The sequence below is a fragment of the Myxocyprinus asiaticus genome, chromosome 5, assembly GCF_019703515.2.
Source record: "Myxocyprinus asiaticus isolate MX2 ecotype Aquarium Trade chromosome 5, UBuf_Myxa_2, whole genome shotgun sequence".
In the NCBI taxonomy this organism is placed as follows: Eukaryota; Metazoa; Chordata; class Actinopteri; order Cypriniformes; family Catostomidae; genus Myxocyprinus; species Myxocyprinus asiaticus.
This window is the reverse complement of record NC_059348.1, coordinates 13,125,424-13,150,038: the sequence shown is the minus strand read 5'-3', so window position 1 is coordinate 13,150,038 and position 24,615 is coordinate 13,125,424. Positions and strand designations below refer to the sequence as shown.

The window sequence follows — 24,615 nt, the reverse complement described above, 5'->3', positions numbered from 1 at the left end:
CAGTCATAATTTAGTAATATATGATAATTTTCCAACCTGTTCTTTTTTTTTTTTTTTTTTTTTGCTCTCTGTAGAAATGCTCGGTTTTGGCCTCAGCTCCTCCTTTAAATGTCAATGTAATGCACTGTTCTGATTGGCTAACATTGTGCAGCCCCTCAAATACAGCCATATCTGAAATTCAGTCGGCAGTAGTGATGGGAAAATTGGATCATTTTACTGACTTGAATCTTTGAGTCTCGTTCAGCAAAATGAATGAATCTTTATTCAAGTAATTTCATTCATTTGAGCAGAATTAAATTAAAATGTTACATTTTCAATAGCCAAATCCCCCCCAACACGTCTACTTACACAAACTTTGATTATAGTCCCAATAAGGAAAAATTGTTAATGCAGCCAAGGACAAATTATGAGAAACAGAAAGATTAGTTCACCTCTGGATTGAATCTTCTTGTCGAGTCGTTCGTTCTTTTGTCACGTGACAGCCGTATACGCAGGGTTGGGGAGTAACAAAATACATGTCACGGGATTACGTATTTAAAATACTAAATATAAGTAACTGTATTCCACTACAGTTACAATTTAAATCATTGGTAATTAGAATACAGTTACATTCAAAAAGTATTTTGATTACTGAAGAGATTACTTTGCATTTTATTGTCATTTGTCTCATTTAATATTTAGTCCTTTCAGATGGAAAACATTTATACATATAAATGATGCGATCCAAAGTGCATTTGAACAGTGGTGAAACACTTTCTTATGACGTGTTACATTCATACGAGCAGACAGAGAAGTAAGTCTGAAGTAAGTTTGGAGCAGAAGAAATAGAAATAAACCTTGTGTAAATTGTCAGCTTTACGCTAAGCTAAAATGCTATTTCTAGCCATTTTACATGCACGTTACCAGGCACGATCATATATTTTTATCAAGAAAATTCACGTTAGATAATTTCTTTTTTTCTAGTAAGACCTTTGATATTAGGGCAAAAATTATATTCTTGATAAAAAATTTTTATTGTTTTCCTGTAAAAATATCTAAAAATCCTTAAAACCAGATCAATTTGATTTATCTTGTTTTAGAAACAACACTGCATAAGATATTTAGGTTTTTCAGAGAATGTATTTTTAACATGTGCATTTTGTCTTACTGAGTTTTTATAGTCAAAAGTGAAAAAATCTACCAGTGCTGAAGAAGTAATCCAAAGTATTTAGAATACATTACTGACCTTGAGTAATCTAACGAAATACGTTACAAATTACATTTTACAGCAATACATTACAATTTAGCATTATATTACAATTTAGCATTACATTACAATTACATTCTGTAATCTGTAGTGGAATACATTTCAAAAGTAACCCTCCCAACACTGTATATACGATAGTGTATATGGCTGTCACGTGAAAAAAGAACGAATGACTCGGACCAAGAGTTGAAAGGTGAACTAATCATTTCTGTTTCCTGTACAGCGCCTATGCGGTTTTCACGTAACAAACGAACGGAGGTTGCGCAATGCGCATGCGCAGCCAACACAAAATGAACGAATCACTCTCTGAGACTACTCGTTCTTCTGAGTCACATAAAAGATTCGTTCAAAATGAACGAATCGTTCATGAATGACATCACTAGTCGGCAGAGAATGGAAAAACCCCACAATATTATAAAACTACATTTCAGGGTTTACACATAACGCACATCCAACACATTGCATCCGAATATATTAATCTGTTCATCTCAAGCACAGCTGGACGTGAGAGGCGCGTCACGTCAAAAGCAATAGAGCCTATTATAATTAATGATGCTATCTACCATGGATGCGTCCGTTGCAGTAAACAATAAACGGATCTTAAGTTCTATTTTGTGCTAGCACTACTACTGCCAACAACAACACAAATAAACGGTTTTAAAAAGTTCGTGGAAAGTTTGTCAGTGCGCCCGGCGCACACAGCCTCAAGCCGTTGTGTCGTGTTGCATCAACGGACTTGACCGGTGTAGGTTTCAGCACCATAAACTATCAAACATACATAACATATGAAATATTCATGAATGGAACTGTTTACTTACGTTTCTGATCGGGTCCAATAGTGTTTTTAACTACCCCATCCTTCAATGACAATCCCTTTTCAAAGCTTGAATCATTTTATGACTGGTCCACAAACAATCTACACTGAAATACGCTGAAGACACATTCACAAGACGCACATTGATAGTCCAAAGCACAATGAAGACGCACACTTCCAGTTTCCAGTATCATCCTGTACTGAGGTGCACATCACCAGAAACGCATCAAAACGGTTAAAGATGTCATTTAGTGTGTGTTTAAATACACCAACAATTAAAAATAGCACAGATTGGTGAAAGAACAGTATGTTGAGCAGTTTGTGCACACAACAACAAGTGGCAGCAGCTGAATGTAACCGAACGGCGTAAAACTGAGTTGTAATTTGACACAGCGTCTTTTAAAAGCGAGGCCAGAGACATGACAACAGTCAAAGACATCTGTATAGTCCATGTTTAGATACAAAAATAATTCAAAATAGTCCAGATGGGTCCCATTTGGTGTTTAGGAATAGTTAGACCACACGAGGCCACACTGTTTGCCCCTGCTCTCTCTACAACTGAGCCCCAGGGCCAGTGGGCAAGGCCAAGAGTGCAATGATGTAAAGTAGGCGTTGATGTTGTTAGTGTAGGCTGTCATGAATTAATGAGTACCCTTAGTGACATAGGTAAGTTGCGGAAGTAGAGAACGAGGTGTTTTGGCAGCTTGGTTTCAATAAATGCTTTTATTGCATTGGGGATTAAGTTTTGAGTTCTGAAATTTACAGGAAAATGTTATTCCTCATGACATGATCCCTTTTAATTCTACCTCACACAAAGTTATTGTATGCTGTCAAAGAGCACTTTAAATGCAGCACATCGTCTTTGGACTACTTCTCAACTCTTTTGTGCAATTTTGCTGAATAAAGTATTGTGATTACATTTATGGTCCTGTTTACATTTCTACATTACATAAGAAATTGTTAGGGTTAGGTTTAGGGGTAGGTGTGGGATAAGAGACTCAAAATATCTATATAATATTATATTGAAACCAAATTTATTTCCAATTACTGTTGAAAAATTTATATGTTTAGGGGTAGGGTTAGAGATATAAAATAGTAACAATGCAACTATACAGTACAAGTATATATTTATTATAAAGGATTCCTAAATGTACATACAAAAGTTTTAGATGCTGTCAATATGTCCACATTATATGTTTCTGTATCTATCCAAATGTACAAAAATAGATGAATACCTACAAATAATAATGAGATCAGGCTGATTTGTCCCACCAATGGAAGATGGGGGGAGTGTTCAGGAAACCTCTTTGATAACAATCATTATACAATAAATTCATGTGCCATTCTAAATATTTTGTCTCACTTGTTATGTCACATTACGGAAGCAAAATGTGTTACGAATGCCATTTCATATTGACTTAAGATAACGTCAGATAAACTTAAAGGAATATTCTGGGTTCAATACAAGTTAGGTTAAATCGACAGCATTTGTGGCATAATGTTGATGCCACAAAAATTTGTTTAGACTCGTCCCTTTTTTTCTTTGAAAAAAGCAAAAATCGAGGTTACAGTGAGGCACTTACAATGGAAGTGAATGGGGACAATTTTTGGAGGGTTTAAAGGCAGAAATGTGAAGAAAATAATTTAATAATATAGCTGCAAGCATCAATGCGGATACTTCCTCAAAACTGCAAATTATTTAAAAATTGACATGGTAGAGACATGTACTTCACACATGTACACAACATTTCAAAGCAACTGTAGCAATGGCTGATTTTGTAGCATTACCATTGGACAAGAGTATACTGGCATAATAGTAAAATATTTATAGTGGAAATCAATAGGTTTCCTCCTACCGGAGGAATCCTAAAAGGCACATTCATTAATTCTTTTGTTAAAACTCATGTATTATTTGAGATGTAAAGTTGTTTAAATAGACTTTTTCCAGTCATTTTAGTGTTTGTTGACATTACATTGTCATGGTAACAAAGTTTAAAAATTGGCAAAAACTTTACACAGAAAAGGTTAAGCGATTTTATCACACTAAAATCATGTTAACACACATCTTGTTTAATTCTTGTGGCTATAGTTTTGAAATATTTGTGAGTATTTTAATGTTTATGGATTGGCCCTGTTCACTTCTATTCTAAGTGTCTCACTGGAACCCAGATTTTTTATTTTATTTATTTATTTTTTTTAAGAAAAGGAGGAGCAAGTCAAAATAAATTTTTGTGGTACTCAACATTATGCCACAAATGCTGTCGACTGAGCTAAACTTGTACTGAACCCGGAATATTCCTTTAAGTTAACGTAAGATAAACATTCATGTTGACGTAAGATTAATACTTTTAAACACTTACTAATTGCTAAGATGAACATGGAGAAAATGCCCACAACCTGCCATAAGCGTAGACCCCAAAAGACCACAGTTTCTGAGGTGACCGGGTCTGGTTTTTTCGGAGGGTCTGTTGGCAAGAGCTGTAGAGATAAAAGAACAATAACTATTATCATACAGCACTTTGACAACAGTTGTAGTGATAAACAACTCCAGCAACTACCAGTGTGGTCACATGGGAGAGAAGAGAGTTAGACACTTTTGAAAGCCTTTGAATTGCTTGCAGTGCATTTTTAGATATTAAAAGGTAGGGGAAAAGTGGAAGTTAGGGGGAGTCTGGAAAACAAAAAATTATTCTAAGCTAGCGCCCAGTTAGCAAGCTGGAGATCATACACGAACATGTGTGATTTTGGTCGAATAATACAACAGGTGTTTGTCATATGGCGAACTGATGGAAGGTTGGGTCAGGCACTGGGTCAGAGTGTTGATGTGTTGTCCAAGTTCTTCTGCACTATCCTACTAGCCTGTAGTGATGGTCCATTCCACACCTCATGTGGTCTTTTTTTGAAGGCTGCACTCCTGTACCCTTATACCAGTAGAGCTTTCTCTTTTGGTACTACCTACAATCTCTTTAGTTATTCCCACACCTGAAGGCCTTCTTCTGTTCAACAAGTCCTTCGGGTCCTTGTGAGCCAAAGTTTTTTTGTTGAGGAACTAACTTCATGAAACTGTATGTGATGTGGTTGCTAAAATAACCAACCATCGTCTTCAACGGGTGACTCCAGGAAGATCTCCTAGTCTTTAATAATTCTTACACCAACCTATCAATTTGCTTCAGAAGACATTAATTGGTCATCTGGAGTCATGTGGATTATTTTATGCTGCTTAAATTTGCCTTTTGAACCGTCAGACAGTCAGCAGTCTAATGGTACCCATTTACATGCATTGCATGGACAAACTGAGCTGAAATCTGCTTAAAAATCTTCACTTCGGTTCTGCTGAAGAAGTCATACACATCTGGCATGGCTTAAAGGTAAGTAAACCATGAGAGAATTTTCATTTTTGGGTGAACTAACCCTTTAACATCCTTTGTAGGCGATCCATTTGAAACATAATAACGCTAAATACAGGTGTAAACGTGGTCCGAAACCTTTTGAGATTCGTCCAATTCAACCACATTTGGTCAAAAACACTTTGGATAACATTGTGTTTGTATTGTACATGTGAAGGACCACCTACTCACTTGTCAATCAACCACTGCAAAACAACAAGAGTTTTAAACTTTGCAGATATATGTGTCTTAAAGAAAATGTGATCGGAAAATTTGAAAAAATGTATACATACTGTACAGTATAGATGCACAAGACTTTATGAAAGTTCTTAAGTGTGGTTGATGTGGTTGTAGTGACACAGATGAGAAGTGCCAACTTGGTTTAATTACATACCTTTTTGCAAAATGATTTTTACGCAGCCTTTTGTACATAGTGTGGCAGTTTCCTGGTGGAATAAACTCTGGAGCCGCTAAAACAATGACTTATATTTAGTTTCACACAAATCACGAGTAAATATTCATAAACACTTCAGTCTAAAACACTTGGCACAAGTACGTGAATACATATGCAAGCACTTGGCTACTGCATAGCCAACGTTCCTAAACTAAATCTCTGTGTGCCTGGGCCAGTTTGGCCAAATGGCTTAAACAGCTAGTGACCTGACTGATATTGTGTACCTGGACCTGGAGAGCCCAGAACTTATTTAACTAGTGACTTAGCCAAGTTATGTGTGGATTTATTAAAACTTATGACTTAAGATATTGATGTGTGTCAGGCCAGATTTGGCTAAGACCTAATGACACTACTTGTTAAAGATGTTTTACTAAAGTGCATAGCGTGTAAAGGGATACATTTTAACGTTTGCATTAGGTTACATAACCAACTGGATTTATAAGCTTGTTCTGTCACAATCAAATTATGCAGAAGCTCAACTAATAAAACACTGCACTTGCGATGCAAAGGACTGGGGTACGAGTCCTGAAGAGCATGCAAGTCAATGTTTGAGCCAAAGGTGTCAAAGAAGCATCACAAAATGATGTTGTTGCTTCAGCAATTGTGTATTTCATGTCACATTTGCTTTTATGACACTATCGTCTAGGTTTAGCAGTGTTTCCCCTATATGCATTGTGGTGCTGCGCCACTGCTGAATTACAAGCGCTCCTGTTGGGATTTCACATGGTTAATTTAATATTCTTGATGCAACATAACGCTTGCCAACCCCAGTCAGCTGTGTTCTTTCTACACTACGAAAGGGACCCCACCACACAAATACATGCACTTACACACAGTGGGTTCACCGCATAACAACACGTGTCAAACTTGCTACATTTCAATGCCAGGGGATCACAACGTTTCACTGAACAATCAGTAAGTGCTTTCCTCGTGAATATAAATTAGCCTTTCCCTGTCAACTGTATGTTTAGGATTACATTTTGCTCTCTTCAAAAGCGGAATGAAACAGCTGTCACGAATCCTGCCTCTGTAGCTCCTCCCACTCACCACCAGAGGGCTCAATCACCTGAGTATTGACTCTAACTCTCCGGACTCTATTTCCCATAATCCCCGTACCTGACACTGATTACCTCCTCACCTGTTGCCTATCTACTCAGCTATTTAAGACTCACTCTCACTCTCTGTCTTTGCAAAGTCTTGTTTTGCCCTGGCTGACATTTCTGAGTGTTATCTGTATTTACTGCCAAACCTGTGTATGATCCTGGACTGTTTACCCTGTTTTGACCCTTTGCTGCCTGCCTACTGTTACTGCTTTGTTTACCTGGATATTACCTGTGATTGCCTGCCGCCTGCCCTGACCTCTTGCCTGTTTTGTGATCTCTCTGATTTACCTTGGATACTACTATTGCTGGTGATCGCCCCCTGCCTGTCTATATTACTATGTTTACTGTTACTAAAGCTGCACATGAATCCCAACTCCGCTGACTTATCATTACAACAGCACTAGGGGGACCAAGGGAATGATCACGTCAGACATACCGGCGGGTTGGGCCTCTCAGCGGGGCAGAGCTCGAGGTGCCATGTCGAGGGGACTCAAGCCCCGTGGCCATGCTGAGTCCAGGGACATCGAAGCGCTTACCTGGCTCCTGCCGCCCACAATAAGATTGGCCGAGGAGGGGGGAGGAGGAATCTCGTCCCCGTAGTCCACCGGAACCAATCCCGTGTGGGCGTGTTTGTGCCACAGCTGGGTGCACAGGGGAGCGCCATACCTGCCAAAATGGGATGGTGGATGGTAGTCGTGACGACGGCCGTGCACACCGGACATGTGACCCAGGAGACAAGGAAACCATTCTTTTGTCAAGCTTTTGGGTGCCACAGCCTCCTGGGCATGTGGCGACAAAATATTCTCCTCCCGGCCCTCCACCGGGGGATGGAGTGGTCTGTCAACCAGCTCCAGAGAAGCGGTCTCCTCGCCCCTGGGTCCATCTCGGGGACGCTTTGAAGCCTTCCTCAGGTTCTTAGCGGCTGGCCAAGAGATGGGTGGCATCTGCTTCCTGTGGAGGGCTCCATGCCGGAGCCGGGCCATGGGGGTGGGCTGCGGCGGAGCCAGTGTTGTTGCTGCAGGAGGACACCCTTGGCGACAAGCATACAGGGTGTGGGGTCTTAAGCCGCGCCGGGGCAGGATATGTTGTAAGGCCTCCGTCTGCTTCTTCACCGCCGAGAACTGCTGGGCAAAGTCCTCGGCGGTGTCGCCAAACAGGCCAACCTGGGAAATGGGGGCATCAAGGGACCGTGCCTTGTCTGCCTCTCCCATCTCGACCAAGTTGAGCCAAAGGTGGTGCTCCTGGACCACCAGGGTGGACATCGCCTGCCCGAGAGACCGTGCCGTGACTTTCATCGCCCGGAGAGCGAGGTCGGTTGCCGAGCGCAGTTCCTGCATCAATCCCGGGTCAGAACTACCCTCGTGCAGTTCTTTTAGCGCCTTGGCTTGGTGTACTTGCAGGAGAGCCATGGCATGCAGGGTGGAGGCTGCATTGTTCTCGCAATGAGGACATGACTCATCCACGAACGATGTCTCCATGTGGGCAGTGCCCAGACACGTAAGACAGCGATCGTGGCCGTCAGAAGCAGAGAGATAACGACCACAACCAGGAATAACACACAAACGGAAAGGCATATTTAAAAAGACGTTCCGTGTGTGCCGCTCTTTTTGCGAATGAAAATAGACTCTTTTAGAATATACTCTCTTATTTTCACTCTGCCGAAGCACCCAGGGGTGTTCTCTGCACACCACGGGTGCAGAGGTGGAGAAGCCGCTGAAATGCGCTGTAAATCCAGCAGGTTTGAGGTGCGTCTTTGGAGGGAATTGAATTAAGTGCACTGAATACAACCGCTCGGCTCCTTAGAGAAAATCTGAATGAGTGGTTGCATACCAGCTCCTTTTATACCTGTATGTCCGGGGGAGTGACATGCAAATTCCACTCGCCAATTCCCATTGGCCTTTTTTCAAAAAAGCAGAGGTGTTTGGGGCTCCCAAGAGTGACCCCTAGTGTCACTACATTGACACAACGTCGAGTGAGTGACAGAAAGGGAACCCAACTTAGTCACACTGTCCGAATATTTCAATTTAGGCATATAAAAACTAGGTGTTCATTTTTTCTACAGATGTTACTGTTGTTAATATCATAATTTTCATCTGCATTCCAACCTCAAAATGAATGCTTTACTGTCAAATGTGCATTTCAATGCACATAACGTAACATTATTGGTAACTGCATGAGTTCTACCAAAGCAGGTGCTGGTGCCACATTTTCAAAGGGCCCTTTGAGGGCACAAATAAACCCTGATGTGGCCCAGGCTGAAATTGAGTTTGACACCCCTGTTTTCATTTATTCTTTGACCAACACGCATTAATATGGGTCTGGTGTTGCGGGCTTGTGGACGCGCACACAGCACTGCTGCTGAAAAAATCAGAGGGGACACACTGGTTTAGGTTTAGAGAATAGTTATTCTTGATTCAAAACTCAATAGAGAATTAACTTTGAAAACATCATCTGTTTGGAAAACATTTAACTTGCTTTTAGCGCCACTCAGTGGACATTTAAGAACTTCTGCAGTACATGTAAGGAGCAAAGTAATATCATTTTGTCATCATGCATGTATGCACGTCTAAAGTTTAGTTAATGCAGGTACACCACTAAAATAACTGAGAATTATCCTTGAAATGTCACATTTGCGTAGGTTAATATGAATGTATAACATTTTATTGTGCTTTTTTATTTTTATTTTATTTTTTATTATCATGCAGTAATACACTTATGTGGTCAGTAATGTATGCAGTCACAAACTCAAAGATCTTCCCCTTGAAATCCAAACACAAGTCGTCACAGGAGATGCATATTATTACCAAATGTAAACAGTGCCTCGCCTATCCACTTGTGATTGGATCACCTAAGACTAATCTTAATACTAGGTGTAAACAGGACCTGTAACAATGTCTTCAGCATGTGACTCTCAGATCACATAATCTGGCATCTCCATGACAGCTTGCCTCCTTTGAATACTTCCTCATAGTCCTCGTGTGGACAGGCAACTGTCGGATGAATGTCATGCACACTATGTTGGAATTTCATGTAACAAATTGTTGTCCAATTTTCCCAGGAGTGACAGCAGAGCTAGATGCCCTTTTGACACTGCCATATAACAAGTGGAGTGCAACCATAAACTCATTTCAATTTGTGAGGATGTAGAGAACAACAACAAAATAAAATGATGAATTCATCTGGGGGATCTGTGTCTGCACAGGGCAAAGTGCACAGAGACAATGCAAAAGCATGAGGAAACTCATGGACCAGGCCATAGCTGTAGTCCCACAGTGGGCTGCTCCACATTTGGGTCACAAAACTGTGTTGTTCTGTTTAGTGCCCACGACCATCTGTGATTTACAAATACAAGTCCACCTTCTTTGTCTTGCTGCTCTCATTAGCGCTAGGCTATAATGTGTAATATTTATGTGTGATCTTAATACGTTTGAGATTAATGCAATTATTTCCTAACTGGGCTATCTTAGAAAAGTATCAGTTACCTTAATCCAAAAACCATTGCATATGTTTTGATGAAACCATTTGCCTGACTTAGACTGCAAGATTAAAAAAATTTAGCACTTTATTTTACAATACTGTTCTATATGTACGTACTATATTACAACAACTACAGTAATTACTAGGTACTAAACCTAACCCCAACTCTATCCTTAACCCATTTTATGTACAACCCCATTTCCAAAAAAGATGGGACAGTATGATAAATGCTAATAAAAACAAAAAGGAGTGATTTGTAAATTATATTCACCCTTTGCTATATTGAAAGCACTACAACTACACATTATATTATGTTTTTCCTTGTGAATTTCAATGTTTTTTGAAAATGTACAGCAATTTCAAATCAGATGATTGCAACACGCTCCAAAAAAGTTGGAGCCTGGAGCAATTTAAGACTAATAACAATTTGATGAGTTGAAATAACAAGGCAATGTGAAACAGGAGATGTTAAACAGGTGATGCAATCATGTCCAGCACTTTTTTTTTTTTTTTTTTACTATTTAATGGTTTATTTTGCTGTTGTTTTTGTTGCAGTTTTAGTTATTTGTTTAAGGTCCAGGTTTTACTTTTTATCTAAAAGTATGATTGTTGATTGTCACCATTGTTGAGTTTTGTATGCTGAGTGTTGATATCTGTATGTGTCTAGTTGATAATTCATAAATTCACCATTAACAATAAATGCTCAGTATAAAAATCTGCATTGCAGAACTCTCTTTGAATAGTGCTAAGAATTCTATTAATTCTGAATGAAGACTTCTGTTCATGTCCCCATAAAACCCTGATGCAACCCAAGCATCTTATTCAAGCACAAGACCTGATCTGTATTTCACAATTTTAGGATCCCACAAAGCAGTGCAATACTGTTATTTTACATTTATACAGTATTTTATACAGTATCAAAGGTTTAATTGTACTTTTTTAATTGCATTTAGACAAGTGAAGAATAAGGGTGACAGGGTTGGATCCAGTATTGTTTTTATGTGTCAACAGCGTGAACACTGACAATAAGCCACAGATCCATACTTCACTTTTTTTTTTCCCTCCCCAATTTGGAATGCCCAATTCCCAATGCGCGCTAAGTCCTCACGGTGGCGTAGTGACTCGCCTCAATCCAGGTGGCAGAGGACAAATCTCAGTTGCCTCCGCATCTGAGACCGTCAATCCATGCATCTTATCACGTGGCTTGTTGAGTGTGTTGCCGCAGAGATCTAGCACGTGTGGAAGCTCACCCTATTCTCCACGGCATCCACACACAACTCACCATGCGCCCCACTGAGAGTGAGAACCACATTATAGCGACCACAAGGAGGTTAACCCAACGTGACTCTACCCACCCTAGCAACCGGGCCAATTGGTTGCTTAGGGAGCCTGACTGGAATCACTTAGCACACCCTATTATACTTTGGGTTTTAAAATATATGGTTCAAAATGTCACTAGCTTTCACCAAGATGGAACTAGGATTTTTAATTTTCATCTTCCCAAAATGCTTTGCAAATAACAGCTTTTTACTGTTAAACTAGTCATGTCACAATGAGCCTGCTCTTATCTCCCAGAATGCAGCATTTTTTACAGCAAACTGTTGTATTTAAGAATTACAGTAGATTGCTGTTAGAATTCGGCTGAACAGTGTACATGTTTGTCTGTCAATATGCTAGTCAACGGTAGCCAAAACTCAGAACTCGAGAGCTTAGATTTCTTAAAGCCTGCAGTACTGATTGATAGATAACTCAGCTTGACAAGGAGAAATCCCTTTAACTCCACTCATTGTGTAAGATCAGCAGAGTCAAGTACCTCAAGGATTTGCATTGAACCCATCCCTGCTGTGAATAAATATCATTGAGAACTGCAAGAAAGAAATCCCTCACACTATTCACTCCGTGGCTAACCCAATCCTTCCAATTCATATGAGCTCCATGCACCATTACTGTACACCGACTTAAAGATGTTGGTGCCTCAGTAAGCTTTCTTTTCGTTTTGTATCACAAACTTTCACCTGCTTGGATTTGAAGCACAAGAAAGCAAGTATATTCGAGAGTTAACAGAACATGCTGTGTCAAGATGCATGCATGTTTTCTTGACAAATACAACACACGAATATGCAAACTAGATAAAAAGCTAAAAGTGTTCAGTTTAGGAGGGTTAGAAGTCTTAAATGTTATGAAAGCTATTTACACTTGTTAGATTTGAATCGATTAGCTCATGCCATTTATTGAGCATGTTTAGTTCCAAAACATGCTTCAAGCAATTTTTTTAAAGTTGCTGCAATTTAGGCAAATAAAAAAAATACAGTATTTACATTTTGTTTGAAATCAAACGATTCCTTAGCTACTTGAAAAATAACTTTGCAACATTTCAATCCACAGTTTTATAAAATTATTGATTTTTTTCCCCCCCCAAAGTGGTGACTTTAAAGAAATAATGCCAAATGCCAAATATTAATATTTTTATAAACTTTTTTCCTGCCAAACAACTATAATCAAACTTCAACAGTAGATTCAACAGTAATAGCAAATCATACAAATAAATTAAATATCCTGTTCAAACAAGTGCACATGCCAATAGTGAATTGCAAAAGCTATCAAAAACACTTAACGTCATGGTTACTGGTGTAACCTCCGTTCCCTGATGGAGGGAACGAGACGTTGGTGTCGATGTAGTGACACTAGGGGTCACTCTTGGGAGCCCGAGACACCTCTGGTCTTTGATAAAAGGCCAATGAAAATTGGCGAGTGGTATTTGCATGCCACTCCCCCGGACATACGGGTATAAAAGGAGCTGGTATGCAACCACTCATTCAGGTTTTACGCTGAGGAGCCGATATAAGGTCCGGCCATTTCAGCGGGTAGTTCAGCGTTGTGGCAGGAGGGACCAACGTCTCGTTCCCTCCATCAGGGAACGGAGGTTACACCAGTAACCATGACGTTCCCTATCTGTCACTCACTCGACGTTGGTGTCGATGTAGTGACACTAGGGGTCCCTATACAAAACGCCACAAGGCTGAACTGTGTTACGTGAACTGGCGGTGTGTGGTGGGCAGACTTGCTGTGTGCCTCATAGCCAGCGCACCAGGTCGACACGTAACCTCCCCCAACACAGTTATGAGTGTCGAACGGCCCTACTCGGGGACAAGTCGACTACCCAAAGATAGAGACGGGCTTAACCCAGTCGTGGCCTCTTTTCCCCTTCTCTTTTTCCACTCCCTAAAAAAGAAGGGGGATTATCCGACTGGGCCGCCAGGTCTAGTCGGGGGTGTCCCTCCCAAGGGGAGGACACTGCGGAGACCACACCTCGCCCCAAGAGGGGGGATATTTAAGTGGAAGAATACATCACATGGTCTTTCCAACCATGTGGAGAGCCTTCAAGGTAGATCCTGCCCAATGGGGGAGGAGGTACTACAACATGGAGACTGGGGCAGAGGGGCTCTGCCCAAGGAAGACGCCGTTTGCCAGCAGGGAAACGAGCTAGCGGAAGATATAGATCGCATGGGGTTAGCCTTACAGGGAACCGCCACATGCGGAGCACCTACCCCAGCACCGGGCTCTTAGATAGCACGTGTACTGGGCCGGCAGTGAGTCTCTCCGAAGACTCGACTGCCACAGGGCTCGAAGGAAATCAACCAGGGAACAACTTTTGTGAACACTACTGGGAATTAACAGCGCACGTCTTCAGCTCAAAAGGAGGTGGGAGGCGCTATGTGCAAGCGATACACCCGGCCGGCTATCCCGGGCTTATCCGCTTGTGTTGCGTGCCACTACCTGGGACGAAACCGGTTCCACCCGGAGGTTGTAGAACCTTGCAAAGGTGTTGGGTGTTGCCCAGCCCGCTGCTCTACAAATGTCTGTTAGAGAGGCACCTCTGGCCAGAGCCCAAGAAGCCGCTACACCCCTGGTAGAATGGGCCCGTAGCCCTACCGGGGGCAGCATGTCTTGGGTGAGATATGCCATAGATATGGCATCAACAAGCCAGTGGGCGATCCTCTGCTTGGAGACAGCGCTTCCTTTCCGCTGTGCACCGAAGCAGACAAAGAGCTGCTCAGAGAGTCTAAAGCTCTGCGTGCGATCCAAATAGATGCGCAAAGCACGCACCGGACACAGCAACGCCAGGGCTGGGTCTGCCTCCTCCTGGGGCAGCACTTGCAGGTTCACCGCCTGGTCCCTAAAAGGAGTGGTGGGAACCTTGGGCACATAGCCCGGTCGGGGTCTCAGGATCACGTGAGAATAACCCGGACCAAACTCTAGGCACGTTTCGCTGATAGAGAACGCTTGCAGGTCACCTACCCTCTTGATGGAAGTGAGCGCAGTCAGGAGGGCAGTCTTCAGGGAGAGTGCCTTCAGCTCGACTGACTGCAAAGGCTCAAAGGGGGCTCTCTGTAGGCCCTGAAGAACTACGGAGAGGTCCCATGAGGGAACGAAGAGCGGTCTGGAGGGATTCAGCCTCCTAGCGCCTCTTAGGAACCTGATGATCAGATCGTGCTTCCCTAAGGACTTACCCTCAACTGCGTCGTGGTGTGCTGCTATGGCAGCAACGTACACCTTCAAGGTGGAAGGGGACAGCCTCCCTTCCAACCTCTCCTGCAGGAAGGAAAGCACTGATCCGACTGCGCATCTCTGGGGGTCTTCGTGTCGAGAAGAACACCACTTAGCGAACAGAGACCACTTCAAGGCATACAGGCGCCTCGTAGAGGGGGCCCTAGCCTGAGTGATCGTGTCTACCACCGCGGGTGGTAGGCCACCTAGGTCTTCCGCGTCCCGTCCAGGGGCCAGACATGGAGATTCCAGAGGTCTGGGCGCGGGTGCCAGAGGGTGCCCCGTCCCTGAGAAAGAAGGTCCTTCCTCAGGGGAATTTGCCAGGGGGAGCTGTCGCGAGGAGCGTGAGGTCCGAGAACCATGTCTGGGTGGGCCAGTAGGGCGCTACCAGGATGACCTGCTCTTTGTCCTCCCTGACCTTGCACAGTGTCTGTGCAAGTAGGCTCACTGGGGGAAATGCGTATTTGCGAATGCCAGGGGGCCAGCTGTGTGCCAATGCGTCTATGCCGAGAGGAGCCTCGGTGAGGGCGTACCAGAGCGGGCAGTGGGAGGATTCTTGGGAGGCGAACAGGTCCACCTGAGCCCGACCGAATCGACTCCAAATCAGCTGGACCACCTGGGGGTGGAGTCTCCACTCTCCCCTGCGGGGAACCTGCCGTGACAGCGCGTCCGCTGTAACGTTGAGGTTGCCCGGGATATGAGTGGCTCGCAGCGACTTGAGGTGCTGCTGACTCCGGAGGAGGAGACGGCGGGCGAGTTGTGACATACAGCGGGAGCGCAGACCGCCTTGGCGGTTGACATATGCTACCGCTGCCGTGCTGTCTGTCCGAACTAGCACGTGCTTGCCCTGGATCAACGGCCGGAACCTCCGCAGGGCGAGCAGAATTGCCAGTAACTCGAGGCAGTTGATGTGCCAACGCAGCCGCGGACCCGTCCAGAGGCCGGTGGCTGCGTGCCCGTTGCAAACAGCGCCCCAGCCTGTCTTGGAGGCGTCTGTCGTGACCACGATGCGCCTGGAGACCAGTTCTAGAGGAACACCTGCTCGTAGAAACGAGAGGTCGGTCCAAGGGCTGAAAAGACGGTGACAGACCGGTGTAATGGCCACGCGGTGTGTCCCGTGGCGCCATGCCCGTCTCGGGACTCGAGTCTGGAGCCAGTGCTGAAGCGGCCTCATATGCATCAACCCGAGCGGGGTGGCCACCGCCGAGGATGCCATATGCCCCAGGAGCCTCTGAAAAGTTTCAGTGGAACCGCTGTTTTCTGTTTGAACGCCTTCAAACAGGCCAGCACCGACTGGGCGCGCTCGTTCGTAAGGCGCGCCGTCAGAGAGACTGAGTCCAACTCCAAACCGAGAAAAGAGATGCTCTGAACCGGGAGGAGCTTGCTCTTTTCCCAGTTGACCCGAAGCCCTAGTCGGCTGAGGTGCGAGAGCACCAGGTCCCTGTGTGCGCATAACACGTCTCGAGAGTGAGCTAAGATTAGCCAGTCGTCGAGATAATTGAGAATGCGAATGCCTACCTCCCTTAACGGGGCAAGGGCAGCCTCTGCGATCTTCGTAAAGACGCGAGGAGACAGGGACAGGCCGAAAGGGAGGACTTTGTACTGATACGCCCGACCCTCGAACGCGAACCGCAGGAAGGGTCTGTGTCGAGGAAGGATCGAGACGTGAAAGTACGCGTCCTTCAGGTCTACCGCCGCGAACCAATCCTGATGCCGGACGCTCGCTAAAATGCGTCTTTGCGTCAGCATCTTGAACGGGAGTCTGTGTAAAGCCCGGTTCAGTACTCGCAGGTCCAAGATTGGCCGCAACCCACCGCCTTTCTTCGGTACGATGAAGTAGGGGCTGTAAAACCCTTTCTTCACCTCGGCTGGAGGGACAGGTTCTATCGCGCCCTTTCGTAGGAGGGTAGCGATTTCCGCGCGCAGAGTAACAGCGTTTTCGCCCTTGACGAAGGTGAAGTGAGTACCGCTGAACCTGGGCGGGCGCCTGGCGAACTGAATCGCGTAGCCGAGTCGGACGGTCCGGATCAACCACCGCGACGGATTGGGAAGTGCAAGCCATGCATCCAAATTCCGTGCGAGGGGAACCAAGGGGACAACGTCGTCGGACGTACCGGCAGGTGGGGCCTCGCAGCGGGGCGGAGCGCGAGGTGCCACAGCACGTCGTGGCCGTGCTGAGTCTAGGGACATCGAAGCACTTACCTGGCTCCTTGTGACCACCCCCGGAACAGCCTGGGACGGGGGAGGAAGAGGCCTGTCCTCGCGACCCGTGGAGGCTGTCACATCGGGGGTGGATTTGTGCCACAGCTGGGCGCTCAGGGGCGAAAAGGGCACCGCTGGAGCGCCAATCCTGCAAGATAAAGCCCGTGGACGGTAGTCGTGGTGACGACCGTACACAACGGGTATGTGACCCAGGGAGGAAGGAAGCCGCTCTTTTGTTGAACTGTTGGGTACCGCAGCCACTTGGGCGTACGGCGAAATCAAACGAAAAGGCAACAAAAGATTTTCCACCCGGCCCTCCACCGGGGGATGGAGTGGTCTTTCTACCAGCTCCAGGTGAGTGGGTTCCCTCGTCCCTGGGTTGTCCGTCTCAGGGGCGCCTCGAAGACCTCCGTGGGTTCTTCGGTGCCGGCTGAGAGACGGGTGGCGTCGGCTTCCTGCGGTGGGCTCCACGCCGGGGCCGGGCCGGAGGGGCGGGCTGCGGCGGAGCCGGTGCAGTCACCGCAGGGGGACGCCCTTGGCGACGAGCAGACGGGGTGCGGGGTCTTGAGCCGCGCCGGGGCAGGATGTGCCGGATTGCCTCCGTCTGCTGCTTTACCGTCGAGAACTGCTGGGCAAAGTCCTCAACGATGTCGCCAAATAGGCCCGCCTGGGAAATGGGGGCAGCAATGAACCGTGTCTTGTCGGCCTCGCCCATCTCGACCAGGTTGAGCCACAGGTGGCGCTCCTGGACCACTAGTGTGGCCATCGTCCGCCCAAGAGACCGCGCTGTGACCTTCGTCGCCCGGAGGGCGAGGTCGGTCGCCGAGCGCAGTTCCTGCATCAAATCTGGGGCGGAACTACCCTCGTGCAGTTCTTTCAGTGCCTTGGCTTGGTGGACCTGCAGGAGAGCCATGGCGTGCAGGGCAGAGGCGGCTTGTCCAGCAGCGCTGTAGGCCTTGGCCGTCAGGGACGACGTGAGCCTACAGGGCTTGGAGGGGAGCTTAGGGCGTCCACGCCAGGTGGCGGCGCTCTGCGGGCATAAGTGCACTGCGAGCGCCTTATCCACCGGGGGAATCGCCGTATAGCCCCTGGCCGCCCCGCCATCGAGGGTAGTGAGAGCGGGGGAACTGCGGAGCCGGGTTTGGGCAGTAAAAGTTGCCTCCCACGACTTCGTCAGCTCCTCATGCACCTCCGGGAAGAATGGCACTGGAGCGGGGCGCGGCCGGTCTGAGCGGCGCCGCGAGCCCAGAAACCAATCATCAAGCCGCGAGGGTTCAGGGGAGAGCGGAGGGTTCCACTCTAGCCCGACGCTCGCGGCCGCCCGGGAAAGCATGTCCGTCATTTCGGCGTCGGCCTGTAACTGGGCGACCGTCCCCGAAGGGGGAAGCCCAGCTGAGGCTTCTGCGTCCGACTGGACAAGCCCGCTCTCCGACGCTGCGCTCGAAAGCTCATCATCTTCGCGGGCCTCGAACGAGAAGCCAGACTCGCCGTGCGACGAGCCGGCGAACTCATCCGGAAGCCCGATTGGGGCAGACGAGCGTGCTGGGGAATGGGAGGTCCGCGGGGGGAACCCGGCGGAGGCGATCCCTTTGAGGTCCCCAAATCGCCCCCAGCGCCAGCCGCGCTGACCTCAAACCCATAGGTAGGAGGACCAAGGCGGGGAGCCGCTGGGGTGGCTTGCTTTCTTACAAAAGCAAGCCGCGACCGCAACGTTGCCATGGTCATGTTCTCGCAGTGAGAACATGAGCCATTCATAAACGCTGCCTCCGTGTGGGTCGCGCCCAGACACGAAAGACAGCGATCATGACCATCCGAAGTTGAGAGAAATCGACCGCAACCAGGAATAACACACGAACGGAAAGGCATCTTTAAAAAGACGCGTCTTTAAAAAGACGTTCCGTGTGTGCGCTCTTTTAGAGAAATATATACTCTTTTAGAGGGGAAAAATGCTCTTTCAGAAAATATACTCTCTAGTTTTTCTGCCGAAGCGCCCAGGGGCGTTCTCTGCAGTGCACCAGTGCAGAGGAGGGAGAAGCCGCTGAAATGCGCCGTCAGATCCAGCAGAGGTGAATGAACAGTGCTATTTAGCTCGATGAGCATGACCGTTCGGCTCCGAAGAGAAAATCTGAATGAGTGGTTGCATACCAGCTCCTTTTATACCCGTATGTCCGGGGGAGTGGCATGCAAATACCACTCGCCAATTTTCATTGGCCTTTTATCAAAGACCAGAGGTGTCTCGGGCTCCCAAGAGTGACCCCTAGTGTCACTACATCGACACCAACGTCGAGTGAGTGACAGATAGGGAACATGTCCTTTTATCTGAAAAAAAAAAAAAATACAAATGTTTGAATAGTAATCCTTTTGTCTTCTGCAGGTTTTAAGTTTTAAGTGTAACACCAGACATTCATGTAAAAGGCAGTAAAAAATGACCTGTTGGTTTTAAAGATGGATTGGGTCATTGAGTGTTTGACAGTCAATCAATCATGAGATGCAGACGCTGTTGTGTGTGTGATATGGACTGTTCGGTGAGTTCAACAGGCAGCAGATCCCATATTGATATTTTTCTTTGAAATGTACTTTATCATGTCCCCTATTCTCTATCCTTCCGAGAAATAAAGACAGTTCTTTGAATATGTGCGTGCATTAATGCAACGCTGTCGCTGGCAATGACAAAGACGATGACGTGTGATGAACCCAAGTGCAGTTTTATTATCAAATGTGAAATTCTAAAGCCGTAATTCCCAATGTGAACAAAATACAAAACATGAACTTGACTATAACATTTTTGGATTAAGTTACACTTACAATACCTGACAATGGACAATGGCAAACATGAGGCTTAAATACATGGACAAGGGAGAACCATGACAATGATAGTCAATAACATGACAGAACTGATAACAAGGTAATCAGACAAACCAATGAAAGCAAGACACATGAACATGGAGGGAAACATGAAATCACATGACCAGGGGACCACATGACATGAAACATGAACAAACACATTAAACAGGATAAAAATTCATATAGCTTCTCAAGTTTATCACCTGTTCTTTCTATTTGTCAGCGGTGACTAGATCCAACACGATGACACCTGATCTGCATCACAGTGACTCGGGCAGTTGTTGCCATCCTGTGCCGCAGGTGTGATATTCGGATGTACCGATCCTGTGCAGGTGTTGTTACACGTGGTCTGCCACTGCGAGAATGATCAGCTGCCCTTCCTGTCTCCCTGTAGCGCTGTCTTAGGTGTCTCACAGTACGGACATTGCAATTTATTGCCCTGGCCACATCTGCAGTCCTCATGCCTCCATGCAGCATGCCTAAGGCATGTTCACACAGATGAGCAGGGACTCTGGGCATCTTTCTTTTGGTGTTTTTCAGAGTCAGTAGAAAGGTCTCTTTAGTGTCCTAAGTTTTTATAACTGTGACCTTAATTGGCTACCGTCTGTAAGCTGTTAGTGTCTTAACGACCGTTCCACAGGTGCATGTTCATTAATTGTTTCGTTAAACAAGCATGGAAAACATAGTTTAAACCCTTTACAATAAAGATCTGTAAAGTTATTTGGACTTAATAAAATTATCTTTAAAATACAGTGTCCTGAAAAAGGGACATTTCTTTTATGGCTGAGTTTATATTGTATCCATTAACATTATTAAATGCACCACAAACTCAACATATATTATTATGTATTATTCTCGGTTAATGTTAATTCATGAAAATACCATTGTTCGCTCGTGTTAGTTAATGTTGTATTTACTCATGCTATCATAAGTGTTTTATTTTTATTTATTTTTTATGTATTGTATATGTTGAAACAAACATTAACCAAGATTAATAAATGCTGTGAAAGTATTCTTTATTGTTAGTTCATGTTAACTATTCGGTTGACTATTTTGCATACAAAATTTTTGCAAAGTGTTACTGAAAAATCACAGTAAATATCACTTGTGAATAGGATATTTTTTTATTGTGCATCATTTCCAGTCAAACTGTATGCAAAGAGTGTGAAATTATGTTTTCATTGTGTGTATTAATACACAAACTGCTAGCTAATGTTATTTCCACCACAGACTGCTGTCAAATATAATTTGACAACTTTGCTGGTTCAGAAAAATTACAAAAATGACAGAATTCTCTTGTCATGCATGTACATCCACTGATAGTAGCCAAATTAAATAAACGAATGAGAGTGTGTGAAGTGTGTTTTAGGGAGTTAATTTTCTAAAAGTCCACAGAAAGGTGCCCATAGTTGAAGAATCACCCATATATCAATTAGTGTTATCTCGTTTTCCAATTCAACTCTGTTGCCTGCTGGGTTCACTGGGCCATAAAGACATTATAGAACCATAGCAATGTTTCATGTTGGAGTAAAAAATTGTGCCTACTGGGAAAATTGGAAACACCTGGGCAATAGACTCCTATAATATGTGTGTAATTAGCAGTTGGTGTAGAAAACCTGTGCTTTTGTCACCAACTATCAAGGCCAATTTGGAAGACACCTGTAATATTTCCAGTTAGGATGTTTAAACTGTCTCTTAAACCTTTGCCAGAACCTTAAACCATTTCTAATGGGCTTCTAAAGATATGTCTGAGAACAACTGTTATTTTAACTATTAGTGGTGTTTGCTTTGGCAAGCATCCTTATTACTGTTACTCATAAGGCAGGTTAGGGATTTGAACAAACTCCTAAGTCTATATATTAAACTTTGACATGTAACTTGTCTTGTTTGTGCTAGCGACATCAAATCACGGCTTGTTGAAGGGAGGTGTGCTGTTACAAAGTGATCAGATGTGCAATTTTTATGTTGTGGATGATGAAACGGGTAAAAACATACATTAAAGGAAGGACCCAAGCCATATATAGAGGAATAGAGACTTTGGGGAGTGCTCTTTTGATGTGGGTAAGGTACCCCTTAGCAACCATCCAAAACATCCAAGCAACTACCCAGAATACCCAAGAATTGTGTTGGCAACATTTGCACCAGGAACACTTGGTAAAATCTAGATTTGTTTGCATCAAAAATGCTATAACATTGTTCCGATAAATTGTTTACATGAATTATGATGGAAACTAGTGTGGAATTCATGGTGCAATCATTGAGAGCTGTTAGCCAAAACTCTGAAAACATTTCCATGTTTTTCCACATAAAACATGAAGGCTGACTCTTACAGTGACTTTCTTAGGGGAAAATGTTTCAAAGAAATGTCTCCTGATAACATCAGATCCAAAGATGACTGATTCTTACATGGCAAAAGAAACATGTTGCTTGATGTAATAGACAGAATGAAAAAATGGTTGAATGTCCTTAAGGAGTCGATGATACCATTTAAACAGTCATTTATTGCCTGAATTGCTCCTTTCTAGTTTAACAATGAGAGTACTTTGGGTGGTGAAAATCCCTCTCCTCGCTTCTGCCATTATCACATTACCAGGAACAATGTAAACACCATTTACATTTACAAGACACAGCATTTTCTCAATGCAATGCCAGTGATGTATTTTGTATTTGGGATGTATTCCCTAATTGTGCGAACACAGATATATTACACAGACACATAATAGAGGCTTGTTCATAAACTACCAAACAACAAATACCAAGCAAACATGGAGCTGTGACCTCTAATACCTTGATTGAGGTCACATGTGAGGGTGCACATGTTGCAAACTCTTAGATCAACCTTAGACATAACTAACTTTGCCTGTGCAAAATCTGTGGCAACAATGTGTTGCTATGCAGTTGCTGTGGTGTTCTGAATGGTTTTAATTGCATTGCTATGCAGTTGATGGGATATTTTTGGTGATTCCTTTTTCCCCAAGTCAAAACAATAAGCCATTCAAAAGTTTTTTTTTTTTTTAATTAAATTCTGGTCCCTAAATATGGCTCAGGTCCCTCGTTCAAAAAAAAGTCTGTATGATTTTTTCACCTGTTGTATTGACCAACAGTTATACCAAATAATAAAATAATGTTTTTCTATGTAATCTTGTAAAATCATGTAATAAAAGTCTCTTTAACAACTTTCCTTTTGGCAAACAAATCCCTCTTTTCAAACCCTCTGTTCCAAACTCCTGGCTCTATTCTGATATGTAACGCCCACCTCTTACGATTCCATCAATGCAGAAAGGAGAAAATCAAGTCTTGCACTACATTTGTCCACATTGGGTTTGTTCCAATCCATAACCCTTAGCTATAGTAACAGTAATGCTTACCTTTACAAACACAACTAGTCTAGTCATCTAGTCGTAACACTGTTCCAAAGTCTTACAGAAGGACACAGCAGGTAAAATATATCTTTTGTGTGCATGTGTTAATGTGACTAATGGCCTCCAAGGTTGAAGTTTGAGTAAGGGATTATACAGAGTCCTGTATTACATTAGTCCCTTTTAGCACTTTGGCTGAATGAAGCATAAACAGTGCCCTGCATCTGATTTGCCATAAATCTATTTGTCTTTTTCTATCAGTTATAGGTCAAGGGACTTTTTTGGCAATGACCTAGCTGGGTTAATGAAACTAGGTTCTTATGTCACTGCACTCACACTTCTCTCAGAGGTTTAATGGGCTACTCCTCATAAAACTCCAACTGGGTATATTGTGATAAATAAATGTGTCCTTGCTTGTCTTGATTTCCATTCTATTTTGTCAGGGAAGGTATCATCATGAGCATTTTTGTCTGAAAGACACAACACTGTGAGTCCTTGCACTGTACAATTGTGTTTGATTATCAATAAAATCTTGCTTTAATACACCATTAACACTCTTAGCAGCATACTATAGGAATAGACACTTATAGAAACACAACTAATGTGACCATTGTATTGAAATGCAGACCGCTACAGCTTAGCCATTTACGGAACAATGCAGCAGTGCCATAAAAACACAAAGCGATTCACACCAAACTGTTCAATATAAAGAGCTCCTCAAAAACAGTGTGGTTTAGGAGCCATAAACTCAGTCTAACTGGCTCTTACCTCTGGGTCGGGGATCTGTGCGGCTGCGTTAAAGATGTGTTGTGAGACCAATACGGCCACTATGCTCATCAGCAACGGGACCAGGTCCGGGGGTTGATACAAAGGCCCCACGGTGGCCATCTTCCCTCTCCTTTTCCAACGTTTCATTCCTCTCCCTTCCTCTTCCCTCTGCCAGGAAAACTGCTCAGGACCACAATAGCCCAGGTGATTGATTGTCGTTCAGGGCGAAACAGCCACTGTCTCCCCTACATTAATGCCGCTCTGGTCTCCTCTTGTCCTAGTGCTCCCACTCTTTTACCCATCCACAGAGATATAGTGCTCTCCTCTGTGGAGCCCTAACCAGGGTTGAGGCCCATTAATTAATGAATAGCCTCGGTGTCATTTACAGCCTAGCCTGCCTGGCGCTCAGAGAGG

At 44.4% G+C, this 24,615-nt stretch overlaps 1 protein-coding gene across 1 annotated transcript in view; it reads right to left on the bottom strand.

The window, feature by feature from the left end:
- Positions 1–24,348, bottom strand: part of tmie (transmembrane inner ear) — a 32,077-nt gene extending 7,729 nt beyond the window's left edge. The window contains exons 1-2 of the mRNA XM_051698066.1: positions 24,202–24,348; positions 4,421–4,538 (exon numbers count right to left, since the gene is read on the bottom strand). Coding sequence (XP_051554026.1) covers positions 4,421–4,538; positions 24,202–24,348 — 265 coding nt within the window. The remainder of the gene's footprint in view (positions 1–4,420; positions 4,539–24,201) is intronic.
- Between the last annotated feature and the right edge of the window lie 267 nt (positions 24,349–24,615).